Raw genomic sequence first — 27498 nt, 5'->3', positions numbered from 1 at the left:
AGATCTCATATTTCTGTTGCATTGAAAGGTTTGAGCTTGTGATTAATAGTATTGGCAACAGATAACAGTGTAAACAGTCCTCCTTAAATGCATTTTCATTAAATGCATTTTGATTGAATGCATTTAAAGTTCCACTAACGATGCATTTTGCCATGTTCAATATGGTACTAGACATGGGTGGAAAAATAGCAGATATTTTTCCAAGCAGGAAGCATGATATTGCTAAAATACTCAGCCTCCATCACAGTATTAATTAATGTGTTTCACCAACCAAGGCTGTAAGACTTGCAAATGAAATTCTAGAAGGGGCATCAAGCTAGAACGGGATAGGGAAGCCAAATGGAAAACATGAACCAATTAAAAAAAAAAAAAAAGGCTAAACCAGCTAGAAATCTAAGACTAGTCTTTGAAGTCAGTTCAAGTCCTGCGTGCTTTAATTCTGATGTAATCTTAAAATGGTGGGTACAAACAATAACTCAAACAGCTTTTGTAACTTTTGGACCAACTGCACATGAATCAGTTTGTTGATGGCTATAATGATTACACAGTGGTCTTTACTGAATTATATCTAAATTAAAACAGTCATTTTCTCTTCGGCCAAAATATAATAATGAAGACTTATCAACAAGAACAGCCACTCTCCAAGCACATAAACCCACAGACACGCTTATAAAAGTTTTTACACGGTATGTTACATTTTGTTGATATATTGAATTATTTGTCTTAACAGCAGTAATGCATAAGCTCTTGCACGCTAGCACATTCTTCCTGTATGACAATGTGTTTGTTCCTTGTTTGTTCTGTCATTTGTCTCATTTCACATTCTAGTTAATGAGATGATTGCTTTTCTGTGTGCAAGAATATTTTTCTGAGAAGAGATCATTCTCTTGATTTGAAAAAATATATATTTCTGGCAGGATGGGAACTTCAAACACATATGGTGTAAAAAGACTATGCCCATAATAGTCTTAATGGACAAAAGAATCCTTCAATTAAAATCACAATCCATTAAGTGCATTCTCCTTTTTTGCCAACAAGCCTTAAAAATGAATAGTACACGCAATGAAAAATGTACACCAATTTTTTGGTAACAATCCATTTGAAATCCTCAGATGAAGTAAGTGTTATCACTATGTTATAAAGTGTTTTCCTTATAAGCAATTTAATTATTCTTTTAAAATATTTTAAGCTATTTTCTTCTTTTGATGATAAATGAAAAAGTTCAGTAAATATTACTTTAACTTAGAAAGATACATAAAAGCTGAAACAAATTTGATTGAAAACACATAATCTCAGTATAACTTGTGATGAGAATTGACTATGTGGGTTACTATTTCATTGCAACATGTATATGTAAATAACAAGGAAGGAGATTCAACTGAGAATGATTTGGTTGGTGCCATTACCTTTAATGGCAAAAACCGAGATTACTTTCACACTAACCTAGTACAATTATAAGGAATAGAGTATTCCATATCTATAGCACAGCCTGACTCAATGGCAGTCATACTGTGTTTGAACCCTAGAAAACAGTCCACAGAAGTAAGAAGAAACAGTCATTGCCACGGTTTTCTGGTAAATAATTATAGAATTTCAGTCTCATTAAATTATTGAGTGTCCAATAAGTGCTAAGGATATAAGTAAGACATGTAAACAAAAAGTGCAATAGTGTTGTTTAGTACTAAAGCAGATATATGCGTACCATAGCAAGTCAAAAGAGAAAAAGACCAATTCAGTTGGAGAAGAAAAGGGAAGGGATCAGGGATAGCTTTACAAAGGAAACAATTTTCAAGTTGGACTTTTGAAAAAATGGGTAGGAGCTCTGCAGTTAAAGAGGGAAGAAATCCCCAGACAGATGAACTAGTTATGAAACTGCCATGACTGCTTGTGTGCCATAAGCAATTTATTTTATAATAGTACAGTGGTTCTCAAAGTATGATCTGTGAACCTCTCATTCAGGGGTTCAATGAGATCAAAACTATTTTATTTCCTTTCTTTTTTCTTTTCTTTTTTTTTTTTTTTTTGAGTCGGGGTTTCGCCATGTGGCCAGGCTGGTCTTGAACTCCTGGGCTCAAGCCCAAAGTATTCTCAAGCCCAGCCTATTCCAGCTATTGTCAAACTCTTCCAAAAAACTGAAGATGAGGGAATACTTCCAAACTCTTTTATGAGGCCATCATTACCCTGATACCAAAGCCAGACAAAGGCATCACAAACATAGAAAACTACAAGCCAATATCCTTAATCAACATAGATGCAAAAATTCTCAACAAAATGCTAACAACTCGGGTTTAATTTAACAGCATATTAAAATAATCCTACACGATGATCAAGTGTGATTTATCCCAGGGATATAAGGATCCACCTGCCCCAGCCTCCCAGTGCTAGGATTACAGGGTGATCAACCATGTCCAGCCAAAACTATTTTCATAATAATACTGAAATACTATTAATAGACTCTTGCACTGTCACCTAGGCTGGAGTGTAGTGGCATGATCATAACTCACTATAACATTGAATTCCTTGGCTTAAGTGATCCTCCTGCTTCAGCCTTCCAAGTAGTTGGGACTACAAGTATGTGTCACAACACATTGCAAATTATTTATTTTTTAGTGATGGGGTCTCACTGTATTGCCCAGGCTGATCTCAGACTCCTGGCTTCAAGCAAATGTCCTGCCTTGGACTATCAATGTGCTGGGATTACAGGCATGAGCCACTATGCCCAACCTCAGTGCACAAGTCTTTAACCTGTTTGGTTAATTTTATTCCTAAATATTTTATTATTTTTGATGCTATTGTTTGTTAATGGGATTTTCTTAATTTCCTTTGGGGAAAGTTTGTTGTCAGCATATAGAAGGATAATTGACTTTTGCATGATGATTTTATTTTATATCCTGTAACTTTGCCAAATTCATTTATTAGCTCTAATATTCTTTATTTTATTTTATTTTTTGGTATGTGAAGTGTTCAGGGGCTTCTACATAGAAGATCATGCAAACATATAACTTTACTTCTTTGTTTCCTTCTTGGATGTCTTTTTTTTTTTTTTCCTTGCCTAATTGTTCTGGCTAGATCTTCTAATATGACGTTGAATAGAAGTGGTAAGAACGGGCATCCTTGCCTTGTTCCTGATCTTAGAGGGAAAGCTTTCAGTTTTTCCCTGTGGACTATAATGTTAGTTGTGGGTTTGTCATATTTGATCTTTATTATGTTAAGGCACATTCCTTCTATACCTAGTTTATTGAATTTTTTTACATGAACGGGTGTTGAATTGTTTTAAGTGCTTTTCCTGCATCTATTGAAATGCTCGTGATTTTTAGCCTTTATTGTATTAATGTGGTATATCACATTTACTGATTTGCATATGTTGAACTATCCTTGTATCCCAAGAATAAATCCCACTTGATCATAGCGTAGGGTTGTTTTAATATGCTGTCAAATCTGGTTTGCTAGTATTTTGTTAAGAATGTTTGCATCTATGTTGATTAAGGATATTGGCCTATAGTTTTCTATTCTTGTGGTGCCTTTGTCTGGTATCAGGGTAATGATGGTCTCATACAAGAGTCTGGAAGTGTTTCCCCATCTTCAGTTTTTTGGACAAGTTTGACAATAGCTGGAATTAATTTTATGTAAATAGTTGGTAGAATTCACCAGCAAAGGCAAAAGGTCCTGGGCTTTTTATGCTATTGTTAGGAGGCTTTGATTATGGATTCAGTCTCCTTACTTGTTATTAGTCTGTTCAGGTTTTCTATTTCTTCATGATTCAGTCTTGTTGGATTGTGTGTTTTTGACTTCAGGAGGCCAAGGTGGGTGGATTGCTTGAGCTCAGGAGTTCAAGACCTCCCTAGGCAATGTGGTGAAACCCCATCTCTACCAAAAAAATATATATATATAAAAATTTGCTGGGCATGGTGGCACGTGCCTGTAGTCCCAGCTATTTGGGACACTGAGGTAGGAGGATTGCTTGAGCCCAGGAGGTGGAGGTCACAGTGAGCCTCAATTGTGCCACTGCACTCCAGCCTGGGCAAGACAGCAAGACTCTGTTTCAAAAAAAAAAAAAAAAGAATCTGTGTTTCTAGGAATTTATCCATTTCTTCTACATCGTACAATTTGTTGGTGTATAATTGTTCATACTAGTACTTATGATCCTTTAGTTGTAATGTCTCCTAAAATTCATATGGAACAACAAGAGACCCAAAGTAGTCAAAGAAATCTTGAGAAAGAGCAAAGCTGAAGGCATCACATTTCCTGATTTCAAAGTACATTACAAAGCTACAATAATTTAAAAAGGATGCTACTGGCATAAAGACAAACATTTAGACCAATGAAACAGAATAGAGAGTTCCCCCCAAAAAACACACATATATGTGGTCAATGGAACTTTTACAAAGGCGCCAAGAATACACACCTGGAAAAGAACAATTTCTTCAATAAATGATGTTGGCAAAACTGGATATCCCAATGTAAAATAATAAATTAGACCTCTATGTTATACCATATACAAAACTCAATCCAAAATGTACTGAATTAAATCTACTTAAATTTCTTTAAAAGAATAATTTGGCTTCTAAGAATTTTACAGTTTCAGTTTCAGTTTACAGTTTTTAGTTTATAGTTTCAGGTCTCACATTTAATGAAACATAAGAAACTGAAACTGTAAGATTTCTAGAAGGAAACATAGGGAGAAAATTTATTGAGATTGGTTTTGGCCATTATTTCTTGAATATGACACCAAAAGCACAGGCAACAAAGGCAAAAACAGACAAGTGAGACTACATCAAACTAAAACACTTCTACACCACAAAGGAAATGAACAACAGAACAAAAAGAATGGGAGAAAATATTTGCAAGTCATATATCTGATAATGGGCTAATATTCAAAACATTGAAGAAAATCCTGCTACTTGGCCAGGCACGGTGGCTCACGCCTGTAATCCTAGGACTTTGGGAGGCCAAGATGGGTAGATCACGAGGTCAGGTGATTGAGACAATCCTAGCCAACATGGAGAAACTTCATCTCTACTAAAAAAAGAAATACAAAAATTAGCTGGGTGTGGTGGCGCATGCCTGTAAACCCTGCTACTCAGAAGGCTGAGACAGGAGAATCGCTTGAACCAGGGAGTCAGAGGTTGCAGTAAGCTGAGACTGTGCCACTGCATTCCAGCCTGGTGACAGACCAAGACTCCATCTCAATAAAGAAAAAGAAAAAGAAAAAGAAAAAACTCCTGCAACTCAAAAGAAAATCTGAAACTCAAACTAATTTTAAAATGGGCAAAGGGCTTGAATAGACATTTTTCTAAAGAAGGCATACCAATACTCAAGAGTCATCTTAAAAAGGTTCTCAATATCACTAATCACCAGGAAAATGCAAATAAAACCTATAATGAGATATGGTTTTATACCTGTCGAGGATGATATTATAAAAAAAAAAAAGAAAAGAAAAAGATAATAAGCATTGGCAAGAATGTAGAGAAATTGGAACACTTGTGCACTATTAGTGGAAATGTAAAATGGTATACATTATGGAAAACAGCATGGAGAGTCCTCAAAAAATTAAAAATGAAACTACCATATGATCCAGCAATCCTACTTCTGGGCATATATCTAAAATAATTGAAACCAATATCTTGAAGAGATACTTGTATTCCCATGTTCATTGTGGCATTACTCTTAATAGCTAAAATATGAAAACAACTCAAATGTTCATCAACAGATGAATTGGTTAAAAAAAAAAAAGGAGGACAGGCATAATGGCTCATGTCTGTGAGCCCAGCACTTTGGGAGGCCAAGGCAGGAAGATCATGAATCCAGGAGTTTGAGACTAGCCTGGATTCATGAGAGGAGTTTGAGACTAACAAAGAGAGACCCCATCTCTACAAAAATTAGTCAGGCATGTTGGTGCACACCCTGTAGTCCAAGCTATTCAGTCAGCTGAGGAAGGAGGACTGCTTGACCCCAGGATTTTGAGGATGGGTGAGCTATGATTATGGCATTGCACTCCAGCCTGGGCAACAGAGAGAGATCCTATCTCAAAAAAAGAAAAGAAAAAGAAAGAAAATGTGGCTTATTTAGATAATGGAATATTATTTGACCTTAAAATAGAAGGAAATTCTGCCATGTGTGACAACATGGTTGAACCTGGAGGATATTCTATTAAGTGAAACAGCCAATCACAGAAGGACAAATACCACATGATTCTATTTATATGTGGTATCTAAAACAGTCAAGCTCATGGGAGCAGAGACTAGAATGGTGGTTTTCTAGGGTCAGGGGTAGGAATAAATGGAGAGTTGTTCAATGGGCATAACGTTTTAGTTATGCAAGATGAGTAAGTTCTAGAGATTTCACTGCACAACATAGTGCCCCTGGTTGACAGTATTGTGCACTTAAAATTTTAAGAAGGTAGATCTCATGTTATAAAAAAAAGAAGAAGAAATAAAAGAAACCAGGTTACTTTTAGAGGTGATGGCTATGTCTAAACCTTTATTGTGAAGACAGTTTTATGGGTGTATGCATATGTCCAAACTCAAGAAATTGCATACATTAAATATGTACAGTTTTTTATATTATGCCTCAATAAAGCTCTTTTTAAAGAAAAGAATCCTCATTTGTATATTGATGAGCAATATATAAAGATTTTTTTAAGCAAGGAAAAAAGAACAAAAAAGACCTCAGATTTGAGGTCTGCCAGTTTCACTTAAGAATGTTAAAAAAAAATTAACTTTGTTAAATGTTGACCCTTGAGGATGTATCCTTTTAATATTCTGTGTGGTGAAATGGAAGTACACAGAAAGTATGTTTGTCATATACCAAAGTATAATGGTTATCTCCAGAAAGAGCACTTGTACAAATGTTTCAGTTGCCAGATGACCTAGCCATTTGTTTCATGGGACACCATTTTTACTTTAAGGACTTACATATGAATTACAGTTATTCAGACTTAGGTATTTGGCAGACACTTTCTCAAAAATGTACAAAGTGAGACTATCATTTCAAAAAAAAAACAGCACACAGTATTTTTTCCAGTGATTAAAATACAAGCTTATAAGTGAAAATCAGAATTTTGGAAAACATATCTACCATGGTGAATCTGATAGCTTCCCAATACTCAAAAATTTTTCTGACGATATTGGTGGTGATATTAGCTAATGTGATTTTTTGATAGTGTACAATGAAACGTCAATTTGGAATACCTGCATAACTCAATGAACTTTTTCTTTTCCCCAAAGACCAATGATGTTACAAAATCACACATGGATAAAAGATGCATTCAAAGAGCAAAACAGACTAATGGATTTTCATATGGTAGAGTATGAAAATTACTAATATGGTTTCAGTTTCCACATTGCAACTAACCTTTAAAAATCTACCTCTTTTTCAAGTATTAGTATAGTATAAAGAAGAATATCCATTATTATCCGAGAAGGTTATTAAAATAGTCCTCCATTTTCCAACTACATTTGTGTGAGGTCAGATTTTCTTCATATAGTGTGATCAAAACAAGATGTCATAAGATGGAAAGTAGAAGCAGATCATCTTTGTTGACCAAATATTGAAGAGATTTGCAAAGGGTATAGCACATACAATTAAGTATAGCATATAATACTTGATAATAACAATAAACAACTATGTTACTGGCTTATATATTTACCATACTTTTAATCATTATTTTAGAGTGTACTCCTACTTATAGAAATATCTTAAAGTTACATGTGAAATGACCTCAGGCAAGTCCTTCAGGAGGTATTCCAGAAAAAGACATTGTTATAGAAGATGACAGCTCCATGAATATTGCTGCCCCTGAAGACTTTTCGGTAGGACAAGTTGTGAAGGTGGACAGGGGTGTATATATATATATATATATATATATATATATATATATGTATATGAAAGCTTACAGAATAAGGATATAAAGAAAATATTTCTGTACAACTTACAACATGTTTGTATTTTAAGATAAGGGTTATTACAAAAGAGTCAAAACATTTTTTAAAAAAGTAAAAGTTCTTAAGGTAAAAAAGTTACAGTTAGGCTGGGTGTAGTGGCTCATGCCTATAATCCCAGCAACTTGAAAGGCTGAGGTGGGGGGATTGCTTTAGGACAGGAGTTCAAAACTCCGTCTCTACTAAAATACAAAAATTAGCCAGGCATAATGTACACAGCTGTAGTCCCATCTACTTGGGGGGCTGAGGCAGGAGAATAACTTGAACTCAGGGGGCAGAGGTTGCAGTAAGCTAAGATCGTGCTAATCCAGCCTTCGTGACAGAGTGAGACTCCAGCTCCAATAATAATAATAATGATAATGATATATAGTTCCTTTAGAGTTGGAAATAGGGTAGGGAAGGCTCTTCCTTTTATGTTGTGGGTCAATTTACCACTCAAAATATTTGTCCCCTAATTGCCTACTGAATATATCTGTTAATCAAATACAGTAAATGCTCAAGGAATATTTGTTGAAAGATCACTTGAGGAACATAGCATTATACTTCCTTAAGGATTGTGATAAGTAAAACATTTTGGTTCTTCAAACCTAGATATTAGTTGTTTTATCCTAAATAAGTTAAACATTTTTCATAGTCTTGTATGTCATGTGTATAGAGTAGTTACCATTTTAAAACTGTGGGAATAAGAAAAATCAAATTTTCTTTATTTGTTTCCCACCTGGATAATCCAGAATCAAACTTTATTTAGATGTTAGGCTTGTTCTGAAACAGATCATCAAAAAACAAATCACTGGAGCTTCTCATGTCAGCAAACTCTAGTTGAAAGAATTCCTGCAAAGAAAAAATAAACGAATGAAAATATAAACATCTATAGAAAATATAAATGTAAGACAACAACAAAAAACTTACATAGAGTTACTAATATGGTTTAGCTATGTCCCCACCCAAATCTCATCTTGAATTGTAGTTCCCGTAATTTCCACGTGATGGGAGGGACCCAGTGGGGGATAATTGAATCATGGGGGCGGTTACCCTCATGTGGTTCTCATGATAGTGAGTGACTTCTCATGAGATCTGATGGTTCTATAAAAGGCTTTTCTCCCTTTTGCTTGGCACTTCTCTCTCCTGCTGCCTCTTGAAGAAGGACACGTTTGCTTCCCCTTCTGCCATGATTTTAAGTTCCCTGAAGCTTCCCCAGCCATGTGAAACTGTGAGTCAATTAAATGTCCTTCCTTCATAAATTACCCAGTCTTGGCTATTTCTTCACAGCAGCATGAGATGAACTAATACAGTTCTCATAAGGATCAAAAACTGAGCAGATGTGTCAGCAAATGTTAGAGGGACTATGAGGTTGGCCTGAGGGGTGGAGAAACAGGCAAAAGAGTATAGAGGCTAGCTAGGTAAACTAGAAGAGAAAAAAGTGAGTAGGCTAAGAACCTCCCAAGAACCAGAAAACTACGGATGTTAAGAAACCAAAAAGATAATCTGCAAGGCAAAAGAGAAAAGAAGGAGGACTTTTAACTGGATTCTTCAAGTATTAGGTTAATGAGTTACACATATACCGCATTATACTACTAGACTACTTTGTAAGGCATTGTTAACTCTAATAGTATCCAATCAAAACTGTATAATCACATCAGTGTCTGCATGGGAGAAAGATCCTGGCTCAATTTTTAGTTCTTTTTTTAAAAAAATTTTAAATTCCTTCTAATATTCTCAACTTAGAAAATCTTGGGAAAACTGAGCTACAGCCCACTCTTCCACACATGTTCTTTGCAGAAGAGAACAGACAAGGAGTAAATAAAAGCAATACATGATCACTCTCCAGAGGCCTTACTTCTTAGGAAACTGTGCCATTCAAAAGGGAGGCAAGGCTCTCCTCCCCATTCATTTATTAGTGGGGCATGTTATATGTGTGATATTCTGTGTATGTGTGCATGCATGCATGTACATGAATGAGTGTGTTAAAAGGACATATGTGGGACCAGCCAACTCTCAGACTATGACGTACCTTGAACCTATCAGCAGCAGGATGTAAACACTCACATGAATGCTGTCACTCTGGAAAAGAGATGAAATTTTATGTATATATGTTAGTCTTTCCTCCTCAGCAGAGGAGAGTAACAGAGACAGAGAGGGGCAGGACACACACACACACACACACACACACACACACACACAGAGAGAGAGAGAGAGAGAGAGAGAGAGAGAGAGAGAGAGAGAGAAATTCTCCTAAGTTGGGGGCCAGAACAGCAGAACAGGGTGGAGCGGTTGGTCTGTACCCCTTACTCCCTGTACGTTCTGAATGGCCAGATAAGAGGCAGAACTCCAACAACAGGAAAGAAAGAACTGAAGATAAGACTACACTGGGAACTCACTCTGGCTGCTGTGGACAGACATATTATTTTTCAAAGACATAGTTGAAGCACTAGGCTTAAAATTTGTGAGAGGTTGCAAGCCTGCATAAAAAAGAGATAAGAAAAACAGTAAAGTAAATATTGTCAAAGGCGTCTAAAATTAGTCTGTGGTAGAAGATAAAAAACTAACCTTGTAAGCAAAAAGCAAAATTTACCTGCAAATAACTTTTTTTCTAGTTCTTCTTGGATCTTAAGAAGAATTCTCTCCTGTTCTAAGGCTTCTATATACTTTGAGTAGCACCAGGTTGGCTAAAAAAAGCAATTTTCAAAGTTAATTTTGAATTGTTTGGCTTACGAAATAAACTGAAGGTAAGATGTCTTCTATCAGCCTCTTCATTTAAATTTTATTAAAATACAACATACATAAAGGAAAGTATCATAAATTTATAATATTATGAATTCTCACCAACTGAACACATGTACCCGTGTCACCTTTTAACTGTGTACCACAAATTATTATCAACCTACCTTAGTCTGTTTTCATATAAATTTTATGAAAAAATAAGCATATTTTCTCCTATAGCCTTGACAAAATTTTTAAAGTCCCTGGTTCAAAGGGAGGAGGTGGGGTGGGGACGAGAGGGTAGTGATATACTATTTCTCAGTGAATCAATGTCAACAAAAGTTTTACAGATATCTTGACATCTATTCCATCATCTTTATATAGTCAATTTGATTGGAAATTTAGTGCTTAGGAAATATCTTTATATATTCCATTTGACTGTAAATTTAGTGTTGAAGAAAGATCCAAGTTTTAGGAGGAGGGGAATTTTGCATTTGGATTCATCATAATTCTTCAATGTGCAAAATCCATCTAAAACAAATGCATATACAGTTAGCCCTTCACACTCACACATTACACATCTGCACATTAAACCCAACTGCAGATCAAAAATATTTTTAAAAATCAACAAAAAAATATAAATAAAGATATATAGTATAACAACTATTTACATAGTATTTACTTATGCTATAGTATAATACTTAGATAATATAAGTAATCTAGAGATGATTCGAAGCATATGGGAGGGTGTGGATATGTTATATGAAAATACCATGCCATTTTATATCAGGGACTTGAGTTATCTGCAAGTAGTCTTGGAACCAACCCACAGTGGATTGGAACATCTACAAAGGAACATCTACATTTACAAAATGTCAGTGTATTATTACTTCACAAATTGCTAAAGTAACTCAACATGTATATTTTAAATAGAAATCATAATAAGCTACATTTATATTTATCAAATATCTTTGGTTTCCAAAAGCTTTTTAGTTTCCTACAAAAATCTTGAATATGACAAGACTTCATCATCATCATCACCACCATCATCATCATCATCCCTTTCTCTCTTTCTCTTTTTAACACATAAGGTAAGAGGCTCAAAGGAAATTATGTGATTATTTCCAGGCTTCAAGGTAATACTGACTTGTGATAAAACAAAAATTAGAAGCCTGTTAGCTCACACCTGTAATCCCAGCACTTTGGGAGGCTTAGGTGGGATGATTACACGAGCCCAGGAGTTTGAGACCAGCCTAGGCAACATGGTGAAACCTCCTCTTTACAAAAAATACAAAAAATTAGCCAGGCATGGTGGTGTGCACCTGTAGTCCCAGCTACTTGGGAGGCTGAGGTGGGAGGATTGCTTGAGCCTAGGAAGTTGAGGCTGCAAAGAGCCCTTGCACCCTTTAACCTACAAAGAGTTCTTGTACCACTACACTTCAGCCTGGGTGACAGAGCAAGACCCTGTCTCAAAAAAAGAAAAGAAGCCTGGTATCTCTAATTGGACATTTTCCCCTTTTACGCTATGTTTCTCAAATTTAGTGCTAGTCATTTGCTAATGAATGTATTTTTGAATGGTAAAGTCATCAAAAAATAGACATAAATTAAACATGAAATTTCAGGGAAGTGACAGTAATGTTATAGTTGTAAATGTAAACACAGAAATCATAATGCATTGGTTGGTGCTCATGTATGACTAATTTTATGACTACTTCAAAGAATTTAAAATTTGAGACTAAGCATTTGACATTCTTCCATCATCTTTTAACCCAAGAATATAACATCCCATATATATTCTATTTTGTTCTATTATACTGTATCTGTCTTATTTTCTTTTCCAATAAGATGATCATTTCAACGTCTGCAATTTAAGTCTTCATTTATTTCAAGAAGTTATTTTTCTTTATTATACTATCTGGGATTGGCTGAAATTTTGATGCTCTCTGAAGGCTCAAAGAAAAGCCCTTCAATCTCTCCTACTATTATAATTCTAGGCTTATTTTCAAACAAACACATTTCTAGTGCTGTACAATGACTGAGTTACTGCATTCCACTATCCAATGCTCTAGAGGAGAAATGAGGTCTGCACCATCTTGCCTGCTTACCTGTCGGCCATATGCTTGGAGGCCTAGGAAGGAATCACTGAGTAAAGCAGTTTTGATATCAGGCACTGAAGTATCTGCATATTGTTTGATTCCATCCTGTAATTACATTAAATTAAATTATTCCCCCAAAAACATAATGCTATGTTAACATAAACTTATGGTTAAGGAGTTGTAACATCGTATGACATACGATTTCATAGTGAGTGCTGCACTTGAGGTTTCAAGTCAATATCACTAATGTGACAAGAGTTTCCTGTTTTTATTTTTAATTTTATTTCATAATATAAAAATACTTTAAAATAAATGAAAGAAATGATTAAGTAGAATGTAAATATCATTCTGGAATCCAAGAAAAACCACTATTAACATTTTCATGAACATCCATCCCTATTTCTCACTAGGGAAAATTCATAGATTCATAATTTTAATCTTTTTTATTATACAAATTTTATACAAATAGAATCTATATTTGTTTTTAAATCTGAATTTTTCTTGTAGAATATCTTGTGAAAATGTAAATAAATATAGAACTGGAATGTACACCTGGCCTTTGTATTATTTCCCAGTGTTTATCTGCTGTGGAACAGTGTCTGCCACATAGTATGCACTCAAATATTTGTTGAATGATGAAATTAATAAATTATATCACCATTTTCAGTGGATGAATAATCTTATGCACTAAAAGGTTTGCTGAATCATAAAATGAATAAATTTTATCATCACTTTTCAACAGGTAATATTCTAGAGAAGGCATGTACCATAGATAATTAACAACACTCATTAGAAATTCAGGTCATTTTCTTCATCAGAAACAGAAAGTCAAAAACCACATGTTCCCACTTATAAGTGGGAGCTAAATGATGGGAACACACAGATATACAGAGTGAAATAATAGACACTGGTGACTCCAAAAAGTTGGGAGCGTGAGAGGCAGGTGAAGGATGAAATACAACCTGTTGGGTACAAGGCACACTATTTGAGTGATGAGTATACATCAAAGCCCAGTCTTCACTACATACAACATACCTATGTAATACATCTGCACTTGTACTCCTAAATCTATACAAATAAAAAATTAATAAAATTTATTTAGGCTGGGCGTGGTGGCTCAAGCCTGTAATCCCAACACTTTGGGAGGCCGAGGCGGGCAGATCACGAGGTCAAGAGATCGAGACCATCCTGTTCAACATGGTGAAACCCCATCCTGTTCAACATGGTGAAACCCCGTCTCTACTAAAAATACAGAAAAATCAGCTGGGCATGGTGGTGCATGCCTGTAATCCCAGCTACTCAGGAGGCTGAGGCAGGAGAATTGCCTGAACCCAGGAGGTGGAGGTTGCAGTGAGCCGAGATTGCACCATTGCACTCCAGCCTGGGTACCAAAAGCAAAACTCCATCTCAAAAAAAAAAAAAAAAAAAAAAAAAAAAATTATTTAATAAAAGAAAAAAGCTTACTCAAACTTAAGAGGAAAGCAATAAACAGGAAAACACATATGAAGTAATTATAACATGAGAACCATGTATAATTGTATTTCATTAATATAAACCTTTAAGAAAAACAAGCCAACAGACAAGTAAAGAAGAGACACCACAGATACCTCCCCAAAGAGGAAACACTACTGCTTAACAAACATGAACAACTTTTTAAATAACCCTACTAATCGAAGTCATGAAAATAAGAACAACATTTCATGCCTTTCAAATTAAGTCTTTAAAAATGATAATATGAGAGTTTCAACATACAAATTTTGATGAACACACACATGTAGTCCATACCAACTACTTTTCATTTCTATAACTTTATTATCTGAAACAGAAACTCTGTACCCATTAAATAGTAACTTCTCCCTGCCTCCTAGACCCAGACCCTGGCAACCTCTATTCTATGAATTTGACAATTTTAGGTACCTCATCTGGCAAGAGGGCCAAAGAGGAACAGCTCTGGTCTCCAGCTCCCAGTGAGACCAACACAGAAGGTGGGTGATTTCTGCATTTCCTACTAAGGTACCTAGTTCATCTCACTGGAACTGGTTAGACAGTGGGTACAGCCCATGGAGGGTGAGCAGAAGCAGGGTGGGGCATTGCCTCACCTGGAAGTGCAGGGGTTGGGGAACTCCCTCCCCTAGCCAAGGGAAGCTGTGAGGGACTGTGCTCTGTGGAATGGTGCACTCTGGCCCAGATACTATGCTTTTCCCACGGTCTTCACAACCTGTAGACCAGGAAATTCCCTTGGGTGCCTACACCACTAGGGCCCTGGATTTCAAGCACAAAACTGGTTGGCTGTTTGGGCAGACACTGAGCTAGCTGCAGGAGTTAATTTTTTTTTGTACCCCAGTAGCACCTGGAACACCAGTGAGACAGAAGCATTCATTCCTCGGGAAATGGGGCCAAAGCCAGGGAGCCAAGTGGTCTTGCTCAGCAGGTCCCACCCCCATGGAGACCAGCAAGGTAAGAGCCATCTTGCTGCCAGCCCAGTAGTCTGAAGTCAACCTGGGACTCTTGAGCTTGGTGTGGGGAGGGGTGTCTGCCGTTACTGAGGCTTAAGTAGGCAGTTCTCCCCTCATAGTGTTGAGGAAGCCTCCAGGAAGTTTGGACTGTGGGGAACTCATCACAGTGTGACAAAGCAGCTGTGGCCAGACTGTGTCTCTAGATTCCTACTGACTGGGCAGGGCATCTCTGAAAGAAAGGCAGCAGCCCCAGTCAGGGGCTTATAGATAAAACTCCCATCTACCTGGGACAGAACACCTGTGGCTATGGGTGCAGCTTTATCAGACTTAAATGTTCCTGCCTGCTGGCTATGACGAGAGCAATGGATCTCCCAGCACAACATTTGAGCTCTGAAAAGGGACAGATTGCCTTCTCAAGTGGGTTCCTGACCTCCGTGCCTCCTGACTTTGAGACACCTGCCAGCAGGGGTTGACAAACACCTCACACAGGAGAAGTCCAGCTGGCATCAGGCAGATGCCCCTCTAGGACAAAGCTTCCAGAGGAAGGAGCAGGCAGCAATCTTTGCTGTTCTGCAGCCTCCACTGATGATACCCAGGCAAAAAGGTCTGCAGTGGCCCTCCAGGAAACTCCAGCAGACCTGCAGAAGAGGGACCTGAGTGTTAGAAGGAAAACTAACAAACAGAAAGCAACAGCATCAACATCAACAAAATGGGCACCCACAGAAAAACTCCATTGAAAAGCCATCAGCATCAGAGATTAAAGGTAGATAAATCCAAGAAGATGAGAAAAGAATGATGCAAAAATGCTGAAAATTCCAAAAACCAGAATGCCTCTTCTCCTCCAAAGGATCGCAACTCCTCTCCAGCAAGGGCAAAAAACTGAATGGAGAAATGAGTTTGACAAACTGACAGAAATAGGCTTCAGAAGGTGGGTAATAACAAACTCCTCTGAGCTAAAGGAGCATGTTCCAAGGCAAGGAAGCTAAGAAGCTAAGCTTGATAAAAGGTTATAGGAACTGCTAAGTAGACTAATGAGTTTAGAGAATAACATAAATGACCTGATGGAGCTGAAAACACAGCAAAAGAACTTTGTGACGCATACACAAATATCTATGGCCAAATTGATCAAGGAGAAGAAAGGAAATCAGAGATTGAAGATCAACTTAATGAAAAAGCATGAAGACAAGATTAGAGAAAAATGAATGAAAAGAAACAAACAAAGCTCCAAGAAGTATGGGACTGCATGAAAAGACCAAACCTATGATTGACAGGTGTACCTGAAAGTAACAGAATGGAACCAAGTTGGAAAACACACTTCAAGATATTATCCAGGAGAACTTCTCCAACCTATCAAAACAGACCAACGTTCAAATTCATGAAACACAGAGACAGCCACTAAGATATTCCTTGAGAAGAACAACCCAAGACACATAATTGTCAGATTCTCCAAGGTTGAAATGACGGAAAAAAAGTTAAGGGCAGCCAGAGAGAAAGTCGGGTTACCCACAAAGGGAAGCCCATCAGACTAACAGTGAATCTCTCTGCAAAAACCCTACAAGCCAGAAGAGACTGGGGGCCAATATTCAACATTCCTAAAGAAAAGAATTTTCAGCCTAATATTTCATATCCACCCAGACTAAGCTTCCTAAGTGAAGGAGAAATAAAATCTTTTACAAACAAGCAAATGCTGAGGGATTTTGTCACCACCAAGCCTGCCTTACAAGAGCTCCTGAAGGAAGTGCTAAATATGAAAAGGAAAAACCAGTACAAGTCACTGCAAAAACATACCAAAATATAGAGACCAACAACACTATGAAAAAAACTGCATCAACTCGTGCATAATAATCAGCTAGCCTCACAATGACAGGATCAAATTCACACATAATAACATTAACCTTAAATGTAAATGGGCTAAATGCTCCAGTTAAAAGGCACAGACTGGCAAATTGGATAAACAGTCAAGACCCATCAGTGTGCTGTATTCAGGAGACCCATCTCATGTGTAAAGACACACATAGGCTCAAAATAAAGGGATGGAAGAATATTTACCAAGCAAGTGGAAAGCCAAAAAAAAAAAATTAAACAGACTTTAAACCAACAAAGATTAAAAAAAGACAAAGTAGGGAATTACATAGTGTAAAGGGATCAATGCAACAAAAAGACATAATTATTCTAAATATCCTAAATATATATACACCCAATACACAGATTCATAAAGCAAGTTCTTAGAGACTACAAAGAGACTCAGACTCCCACACAATAATAGCGGGAGACTTTAACACCCCACTGTCAATATTAGACAGATCAATGAGACAGAAAATTAACAAGGATATTCAGGACTTGAACTCAGCTATGGACCAAGTGGATCTAATAAACATCTGTAGAACTCTCCAGCCCAAATCAACAGAATTTACATTTTTCTCAGCATTACATAGAACGTATTCTAAAATCGATAACATAATTCAAAGTGAAACACTCCTCAGCAAATGCAAAAGACAGAAATCACAACAGTTTCTCAGAGCACATTGCGATCAAATAAGAAATCAGGATTAAGAAACTCAGTGAAAACCATATAACTACATGGGACCTAAACATTCTGCTCCTGAATGACTACTGAATACATAACAAAATTAAAGCAAAAATAAATAAGTTCTTTGAAACCAATGCAAACAAAGACACACATACCAGAATCTCTTGGACACAGCTAAAGCAGTGTTAAGAGGGAAATTTATCACACTAAATTCTCACATCTAGAAAATGGAAAAGATCTAAAATTGACACCCTAGTACCACAATTAAAAGAACTAGAGAAGAAAGAACAAACTAATTCAAAAGCTAACAGAAGACAAGAAATAACTAAGATCAGAGCAGATAGGAGATACAGACAGGGAAGGAGATACAGACAGGGAAAACCCTTCAAAAAATCAATGAGTCCAGAAGCTCTTTTTTCTAATAAAGAAAATGACTAATAAAGAAAAAAAGAGAGAAGAATCAAATAGACATGATAAAAAATGATAAAGGGAGTATCACCATTGATCCCACAGAAATACAAACTACCATCAGAAAATACTATGAACACCTCTATGCAAATAAACTAGAAAATCAAAAGAAATGGATAAAGTCATGGACACATACACCTCCCAAGACTAAACCAGGAAGAAGTCAAATCCCTGAATAGACCAATAATGAGTTCTGAAATTGAGGCAGTAATCAATCACCTGCTGACCAAAAAAAGCCCAGGACCAGATGGATTTACAGCCGAATTTTACCAGAGGTACAAAGAGGAGGTGGTACCATTCTTTCTGAAACTATTTCAAACAACAGAAAAAGAGGACTCCTCCCTAACTCATTTTATGAGGCCAGCATCATCCTGATACCAAAACCTGGCAGAGACACAACACAAAAAGAACATTTCAAGCCAATATTCCTGATGAACATGGATGCAAAAATCCTCAGTAAAGTACTGGCTGGCAAACCAATTCAGCAATACATCAAAAAGCTTATCAACCATGATCAAGTCGGTTTCATCCCTGGGATGCAAGACTGGTTCAACATATGCAAATCAATAAATGTAATCCATCACATAAACAGACCCAATGACAAAAACCACTTGATTATCACAATAGATGCAGAAAAGGCCTTTGATAAAATTCAACACCCCTTCATGCTAAAAACACCCAATCAACTAGGTATTCATGGAACATATCTCAAAATAATAAAAGCAATTTATGACAAATCCATAGCCAACATCATACTGAATGGGCAAAAGCTGGAAGCATTCCCTTTGAAAACCGGTACAAGAAAAAGATGCCCTCTCTCACTACTCCTATTCAACACAATATTGGAAGTTCTGGCCAGGGTGATCAGGCAAGAAAAAGAGATAAAGGGTATTCAAATAGGAAGACAGGAAGTCAAATTGTCTCTGTTTGCAGATGACATGATTGTATATTTAGAAAACCCCATCGTCTCAGCCCCAAAACTCCTTAAGCTGTTAAGCAACTTCAGCAAAGTCTCAAGATACAAAAATCTATGTGTAAAAATCAAAAGCATTCCTATACACCAGTAATAGCCAAATCATGAGTAAACTCCCATTCACAATTACTACAAAGAAAACAAAATACCTAGGAATACAACTTACAAGGGATATGAAAGGCCACTTCAAAGAGAACTACCAACCACTGATCAAGAAAATAAGAGAAGAAACAAATGAAAAAAATTCCATGCTCATGGATAGGAAGAATCAATATTGTGTGATAGGAAGAATCAATATCATGAAAATGGTCATACTGCCCAAAGTAATTTATAGATTCAATACAATTCCCATCAAGCTACTATTGATGTTCTTCACAGAACTGGAGAAAACTACTTCAAATTTCATATGGAACCAAAAAAGAGCCTGCATAGCCAAGACAATCCTAAGCAAAAAGAACAAAGCTGAAGGCATTATGCTACCTGACTTCAAACTATACTACAAGGCTGCAGTAACCAAAACAGCATGGTACTGGTACAAAAACAGACATATAGACCAATGGAACAGAACAGAGGCCTCAGAAATAACACTACACATCTTCAACCATGTGATCTTCGACAAATTTGACAAAAACAAGCAATGGGGAAAGGATTCTATATTTAATAAATCGTGCTGGGGAAACTGGCTAGCCATATGCAGAAAACTGAAACTGGACCCCTTCCTACACCTTATACAAAAATTAACTCAAGATGGGTTAAAGATTTAAACATAAGACCTAAAATTGAAGAAAACCTAGGCAATACCATTCAGGATATAGGCATGGGCAAGGACTTTATTACTAAAACACCAAAAGCAATGAAAACAAAAGCCAACGTTGACAAATAGGATCTAATTAAACTAAACAGCTTCTACACAGCAAAAGAAACTGTCATCAGAGAGAATAGGCAACCTACAGAATGGGAGAAAATTTTTGTAATCTATCCATCTTACAAAGGTCTAATATCCAGAATCTATAGGAACTTAAATAAATTTACAAAGAAAAAACAAACAACCCCATCAGAAAGTGGTGAAGGATATGGACACTTTTCAAAAGAAGACATTTATGTGGCCAATAAACATATGAAAAAAAGTTAATCATCACTGGTCATTAGAGAAATGCAAATCAAAACCACAATGAGATATCATCTCATGCCAGTCAGAATGGCGATCATTAACAGGTCAGAAAACAAGAGATGCTGGAGAGAATGTGGAGAAATAGGAACACTTTTACACTGTTGGTGGGAGTGTAAATTAGTTCAACCATTGTGGAAGACAGTGTGGCAATTCCTCAAGAATCTAGAACCAGAAATACCATTTGACAAGCAATCCCATTACTGGCTTACTGCAACCTCCCAAAGGATTATAAAGCATTCTACAATAAAGACACATGCACACTATGTTTACTGCAGCACTATTCACAATAGCAAAAACTTGGAACCAACCCAAATGCCCCTCAATGATAGACTGGATAAAGAAAATGTGACAAATATACACCATGGAATACTATACAGCCCTAAAAAAGAATTAATTCCTGTCCTTTACAGGGACATGGATAAAGCTGGAAACCATCATTCTCAGCAAACTGACACAAGAACAGGAAACCAAATACTGCATGTTCTCATTCATAAGTGAGAGTTGAACAATGAGAACACATGGACACAGGGAGGGGCATATCACACATCAGGGCCTGTCAGGAGGTAAGGGCAAGGGGAAGGAGAGCATTAGGAGAAATACCTAATGCATGTAAGCCTTAAAACCTAGATGACATTGCCAAGTGCAATGGCTCATGCCTGTTATCCCAGCACTTTGGGTGGCCGAGGTAGGTGAATCACTAGGTCAGGAGTTCAAGACCTGTCTGGACAATGTAGTGTAACCCCCCCCACCATCTCTACTAAAAATACAAAAAATTAGCTGGGCATAGTGGTGGGCACCTGTAATTCCAGCTACTTGGGAGGCTGAGGCAGGAGAATCATTTGATCCCAGGAGGTGGATGTTGCAGTGAGCTGAGGCTACACCACTGCATTCCAGCCCAGGTGACAGAGTGAGACTCTGTCTCAAAAATGAAAAAAAAAACCAAAACCTAGATGATAGGTTGATGGGTGCAGCAAACCACCATGGTACATGTATACCTATGCAACAAACCCACATGTTATGCATATGTATTCCAGAACTTAAAGTGCAATAATAAAAAATATTAATATGCATAGTAACATAAGTGTAGCAAAATGGGTATTTTCTGTCAACTGACACTGCAGATCATTTTAAACTGGCATACACTTTTTAATAGAATAATTTATATCTTGTCTAATCTCTGAAGTTAAGCAGAATGGAGCCTGGTTAGTACTCACATAAGAGAATAATTTGTAAATGTATTGAATACCTTAAAATGGTTACACCCTTTGAGCAGTAATCACATATTAAAATGTATAGTTTCATGAAGTAACCCAAATCTTTGATGGAGGGCTCAGGTTGGGGAGGGGTGATTTTATCCAAGATTACTATTATAACAGCGTAAGTGCTGTGAGACAAAAATATTTCAATTTAAACATTTGGTTAAATAACCCATGCCTTAACCCTTGAATGGAACATTATCGAGTCATGAAATGCTATGTTCATGAAGAATGTTTAATATATAAAATGTTTATGATACAATAGTAATGAGAAAAAAAGATTAATACTGCATATAAAGAAAGGATATAAGGCTGGGAGCAATGGCTCACATCTGTAATCCCAACACTTTGGGAGGCTGAGGCGGGTGGATCACCTGAGTTTGAGACCACCCCGACCAACGTGGCGGAACTCCAGCTCTACTAAAAATATAAAAATTAGCCAGGTGTGGTGGCACACACATGTAATCCAAGCTACTTAGTGGTCTGAGGCAGGAGAATCGTTTGAAACTGGGAGGCAGAGGTTGCAGTGAGGTGAGATCGCACCACTGCACTCCAGCCAGGGTGACAGAGCAAGACTGTCTTAAAAAAAAAAAAAAAAAAAAAAAGGCAGAGCACGCCTGTAATCCCAGCACTTAGGGAGGCTAAGGTGGACAGATTACTTGAGGTCAAAAGTTTGAGACCAGCTTGGCCAACATGGTAAAACTCCAACTCTACAAAAAAAAAAAAAAATACAAAAATTAGCTAGTCATGGTGGTGCAAGTCTGTAATTCCAGCTACTCAGAAGGCTTAGGCAGGAGAATTGCTTGGACCCGAGAGGTGGAGGTTGCGGTGAGCCAAGATCACACCACTGCAGTCTAGCTTAGGCGCCATCTCAAAAAAAAAAAAAAAAAAAAAAGCCCCAAAGAAAAGACATTAAAATGTAGTCACTATGCATAGATGATATTAATAATAATATATTGGCATTATATTAGAAACTTGTCATATTAAGATTATTCTGTATTGTTGAACCAGCATCTGATAAATCTGTTTGCTGTGGTGGCAAAATTTTAAAAGTACTCTTTTCTTATTACTAATATTCCTTAGTTAACCTGGTGATATTATCAACAACACAATTCACTCTAGCTTTAGCAATGGGAATCCTGTGAATGTATTTTATTTCTCAATTTCCTGTGTAGCTGGATAGGGTTATACTATATTCTGTAAAGGACAAAATATTTTGCCAGTGTGACACAAATTTGAGCAGACCCAAGGCCTAGAATTTCATAGGATGAACTTGTCCTTGAGTTTTTATATCTGAATGATAGAGTGTATTGCCATTAAAATAATTAGATGACCAAAAAAAAAAAAAAAGAAATTTCGCTCATTTTCAACTTTTTGCTATTATAAATGATGCTGTTTGTATACACCTTTGTGCATTTTTATGATTCTCTCATTTATTTATTTATAAATTATTTGTAGACACAAGGTCTTGCTATGTTGCCCAGGCTGGTCTCCAACTCTTAGGCTCAAGGGATCTCCTGCCTTGGCCTGCCAAAATGCTGGGATTACAGGTGTGAGCTACCATATTCAGCCAATTATCTTCTTCAGAATAAATTTCTAGAAGTGTATTTGCTGATTAAAAGGAATGACCATGGCCGGGCACCATGGCTCATGCCTATAATCTAACCATTTTGGGAGGCTGAGGTGGGTGGATCACTTGAGGTCAGGAGTTCACGACCAGCCTGGCCAACATGGCGAAACCCTGTCTCTAATAAAAATACAAAAATTAGCGTGGCATGGTGGCGTGCACCTATAGTCCCAGCTACTCAGGAGGCTGAGACACAGTAATCACTTGAACCTGGGAAGCGGAGATTGCAGTGAACTGAGATTGTGCCACTACACCACAGCCTAGGCAACACAGCGAGGCTCCATCTCAAGAAATAAAATAAAAGGAATGAACATGCATTTTATGGCAGACTGAGCAGACTAATACAATATGATACCATTTATGTAAGTTAAATTACATACAGCATAGAAATCTGTATTGTTTATGAATGCATTCACATGCATGAAATACTGTCTTTAAAAAGAGCTGGACAAATATATCTGAAACTTAATGACTGCTTCTGGGTATAGAAAGGATGATAGAACTCAGGGCTGAGGTTACTAGATCTTACTCTAACTGCAATGTTTTATTTCTAATGGGGAAAAGCAAAAATAAAGCAAAATGTTAAAAAGTGTTTTGGCCTGCACAAATAAATGTGAGTATTCATGATGTTACCTTTGTGTCATTTGGTGTCTTTTTCATTTACTTAAAAAAATAAAATAGGCATAAACTTATAAATAAGATGAAACACATTATTTGGGAGCAATTACCCCTTCTTAATTAAGATGGATAAATATAAGGGGAGAGAGAGAGATGAATGAATGAATGAATGAATGAATGAACAGATAGTAGACAAATGGGGAAGCTGGCCAATTTGTGACTCATTTACAAACTTCACAATGTGTCATTCTGTAATTTTAATATTGAAAATGTTGCTCCTGCCAGTATATAATATTTGTTCATTCATTTCCTGATTTATTCAATAAACAATAATTGAGCATGTGCTGGACACTAGTGTAAGGGCTTATAAAACATGGATGAATAAGGCAGATACTATCATTGAGGATCTTAGTCCAATGAAGATGACAGATGCAAAAACTCAACCATAGGACTATCTAAAGCATGCTCTACAAAGGGGAGGAATGTTATTGCAGCAGATACAAGTTGCTTGCATTGCCACAGAGAGTCAAGGAAGCCTTCACATAGAAGAGATGACATTTGAGATGAATTTAGAGGAATTCCAAAAAAGTCCAAAGCTTCTGACTAAAGGCTTAAAATCCACTAGTATCTGTATTCCATAACTTCTCTCTCTATAACTCCAGCCAAAATTACTCTATAATTCACATACATATATCACAACTTTTTAAAAGTCTGATAAAATCCAAAATGAGTCTTGTCTCACCTTTCCAGATTTTTCGTCTTCTAGGACTGCCAATTTTTTTTTCTGCTTATTATATTCTTGTCTTCTCTCTAAAACACTCATAATATTTTCATCTGTTAAGTTCTTCCTAAACTCACAGAACTGAGGCCAGAATTTAAACAGAACACCAAAAATTGTCATCTATATAAAAAATGAAGTCTCAGATTACAATTTTATACAAATGTACCAATTTAAACTCTAATCATCATAATCATAGATGAACTATTCTCTCTTTAATATACACCATGTTTCCTCCAACTTATTGTCTCCAGATATCTTGGTATAGTTTTGCTTGGCACATGCTTATCATCAATGGTTTTTATTACCAATGAGAAGTCTTTCTTAAAAAAAAAAACATACACTAAATACACTTAAAAGTCACTTTATTCTTTATGTTTCCCTAACCAATTGTTTGTATTAATAAAGAATCCATTAGGTCTTTTAAAATAAGAAATTTATGTTTTCTTTTAAAACATATACTAGTTGATCTGCCACACACTGTGCTGTTTTACGCAAGTATTCCAAAAATCTAGTTCATCAAGGAAACTCCCTCCTCCCTCTTTTCTTTCTTTTAGAGAAAGGAAATACCATTTTGCCTCTGGAAAAGCTCTTAAACAAAGCTGCAGATCTAAGAATAAATCTTGAGTAACTTTTAAATGATATAATCTCTCTTTTATGTTCGAGCAAGAAAAGTAACATTTAAAAAGCAGAACGGTATCCTGGACAAATGCTTTCTATGAGGACACTTTAAGTGATTAATTGTGATATTTATAGAGATAAGAATAGTTGCTCTCATTCTCATGCCAAGTTTTTCCATTAGTTCCAGAGGCATACATTACTTCCAAGAAGGTAGGACTTGCCACATCAGATCAAGTTCAATATCTTATTGCTAGGAAGGGCCTTTACCTAATGCCCTGGAGAAAAATGAAGCATCCTATTAGGCTACAAGCCAACTCATAGGGGAAAAGAGGAATCTTTAAAAAAATAAATGCTGCAGTGAAACAGCATATTTCATTACTCCTGTTTTCCATACATGAATGTTATTAGTAATACTAAAATTATTCACTCCTTTTAAAATACAGTTTTGTTATTGAATTCTATGGCCTCTTGGGAGTATAAATGTAAAATTTAGAGATGCTTTATCTGATGAAACACAGGCTTTTAAGATATTTTCATTTACATTTACCTGCCACACATTTAATTAAGTAATCCCCTGTTCCAATGTTAAGGGATCATGGTAGTTTATATTATGAACTTAAATACTCCTCCTCTTCTATTAACCAAACTTCTCAGTTATCTTTCCAAAACCTGAGTCACTCCCAGTTCTTGAATATATATATTTCCATTTCGAAGGCTTTCTAGTAAAAGTCACCCAATTAGGACACAATTTTTCAACAGAAGGCATAAAACTGCTCTGTGGTTTAATGCTGCAATTGAGATTGTAGGTTAATATGTACCGTTAATTAAAATTACCCTGTACCTGTGTAATCTTAAAAGATAACCAAATTGTGGATAAGAAAATGTTTTAATAAATAAAGAACTGCTTTACTCACTGCCAGTAGATAAGTAATGGCTTTAGTATAAGCAAAAGGGGCCAGTGAAAATTTGTCTGAGTAATGCAAACTTTCAGGCTACTGGGAGTGGGAGTGAGGAGCAGACAGAAGTTACGCTGATACCAATGCTAAAACAGTCAGCAGTTTTAAATTTACTATTTAGCCCTTTTGCACAACTTTGCTCTCATTTCCAATTTGATCTTACTCCTTTCTGTTATGACAGATCTAGTCTCACATCATTCGTTTAGGTATTCAAACAATACCTTCTCTATGCCTGGCATTTGGGCCACAAAGATAAATAAGAACCATTCCCTGCCCTCAAAGAGGTTACAGTCTAATGGGACCATCAGACATGGGAATAATCACTTTCAATTTAGTGTGATAAGTGTTATGACAGGGATAAAAACAAGGGAGAGATGATACTGCAAAGAGCTTAGGACAGAAAGTAGTAAGGGCCAGTTATGAAACTACAATTTCAATTAGACTAGGGCAGGGATGGCAGGTAAAAGATGTAGCTAGAGAGATATCTAGGAGTATGGGCTTCATTCTGAGAGCAATGGGAAGAATCAAAATATTTTAAAAACTATTATTTGTAGAGACAAGATCTCATTATATTGCCCAGACTAGTCTTGAACTCCTGGCCTCAAGCAATCCTCCTGCCTTGGTCTCCCAAAGTGCTGGGATTACTTACAGGTGTGAGCCTGTGCCCGGCTGCAATTCAAATATTTTAAGCAGAGAAGTGACATGATCAGATATACATTGGAAAAAGATTGCTGTGTCTGCCCTGAGTTGGATGGCCTGGAGAGAACCCAGAGGCAAGGAGTTTCTGTAATACATGAGTCATGCTGCAGATCCGAAGTGAGGTAGTCGAATGGAGGAGTGGATAGAACGACAGATAATAAGGAGGCCTCGGCCTCCCAAAGTGCTGGGATTATAGGCATGAGCCACCATGCCCAGCCCAAAAGGATATCTACAAAAGGATTGCCAATCTGTTTTAAAATATGCTTAGCCATATGCCCTGATCCCTTAGCCATAAGCCCTGACCTGTTCCTAATCCAAGTTTTAGGAACGGATTAGAAAATGGAGGTAAAGAAATGAAGGAATGGGAAGACATGGAGATGGCCAACCAGATCTGTGGCTTGTATCCTGCCATTCTCTAAGTTTCTTTGGGAAAACAGGAATAACAACAGATTCAGTGGGATGAGGCCCCTACATAAAGATTATTTATTTTCAGATGCTCTAACATCCATATTTAAGATAGACCTATGACTCCCTTTTAGAAAATCAGGTAGAAGTCATAGGCGAGAGGACCCAAATAAACTTCTTTGGTTGCAATCCCTGAAGAGTATA

At 36.7% G+C, this 27498-nt stretch overlaps 1 protein-coding gene across 8 annotated transcripts in view; it reads right to left on the bottom strand.

Moving 5' to 3' along the window:
- Positions 1–27498, bottom strand: part of RGS22 (regulator of G protein signaling 22) — a 166487-nt gene that overhangs the window by 24010 nt on the left and 114979 nt on the right. For 3 of the 8 annotated variants that reach the window (XM_003943028.4, XM_074386809.1, XM_074386806.1), the window contains 6 exons: positions 24578–24736; positions 12746–12841; positions 10513–10606; positions 10319–10399; positions 9952–10001; positions 7933–8771 (listed from right to left, as the gene is read on the bottom strand). In XM_003943028.4, coding sequence (XP_003943077.1) covers positions 9997–10001; positions 10319–10399; positions 10513–10606; positions 12746–12841; positions 24578–24736 — 435 coding nt within the window. In that variant the 3' untranslated portion in view covers positions 7933–8771; positions 9952–9996. Of the gene's footprint in view, positions 1–7932; positions 8772–9951; positions 10002–10318; positions 10400–10512; positions 10607–12745; positions 12842–24577; positions 24737–27498 lie in introns of those variants that run through there. The other 5 variants (XR_012514043.1, XR_005578274.2, XM_074386807.1 and 2 more) reach the window with 4 other exon arrangements.

This window comes from Saimiri boliviensis, chromosome 15, assembly GCF_048565385.1.
Source record: "Saimiri boliviensis isolate mSaiBol1 chromosome 15, mSaiBol1.pri, whole genome shotgun sequence".
NCBI classification, from domain to species: Eukaryota; Metazoa; Chordata; class Mammalia; order Primates; family Cebidae; genus Saimiri; species Saimiri boliviensis.
This window is presented reverse-complemented; position numbering and strand designations above follow the sequence as displayed.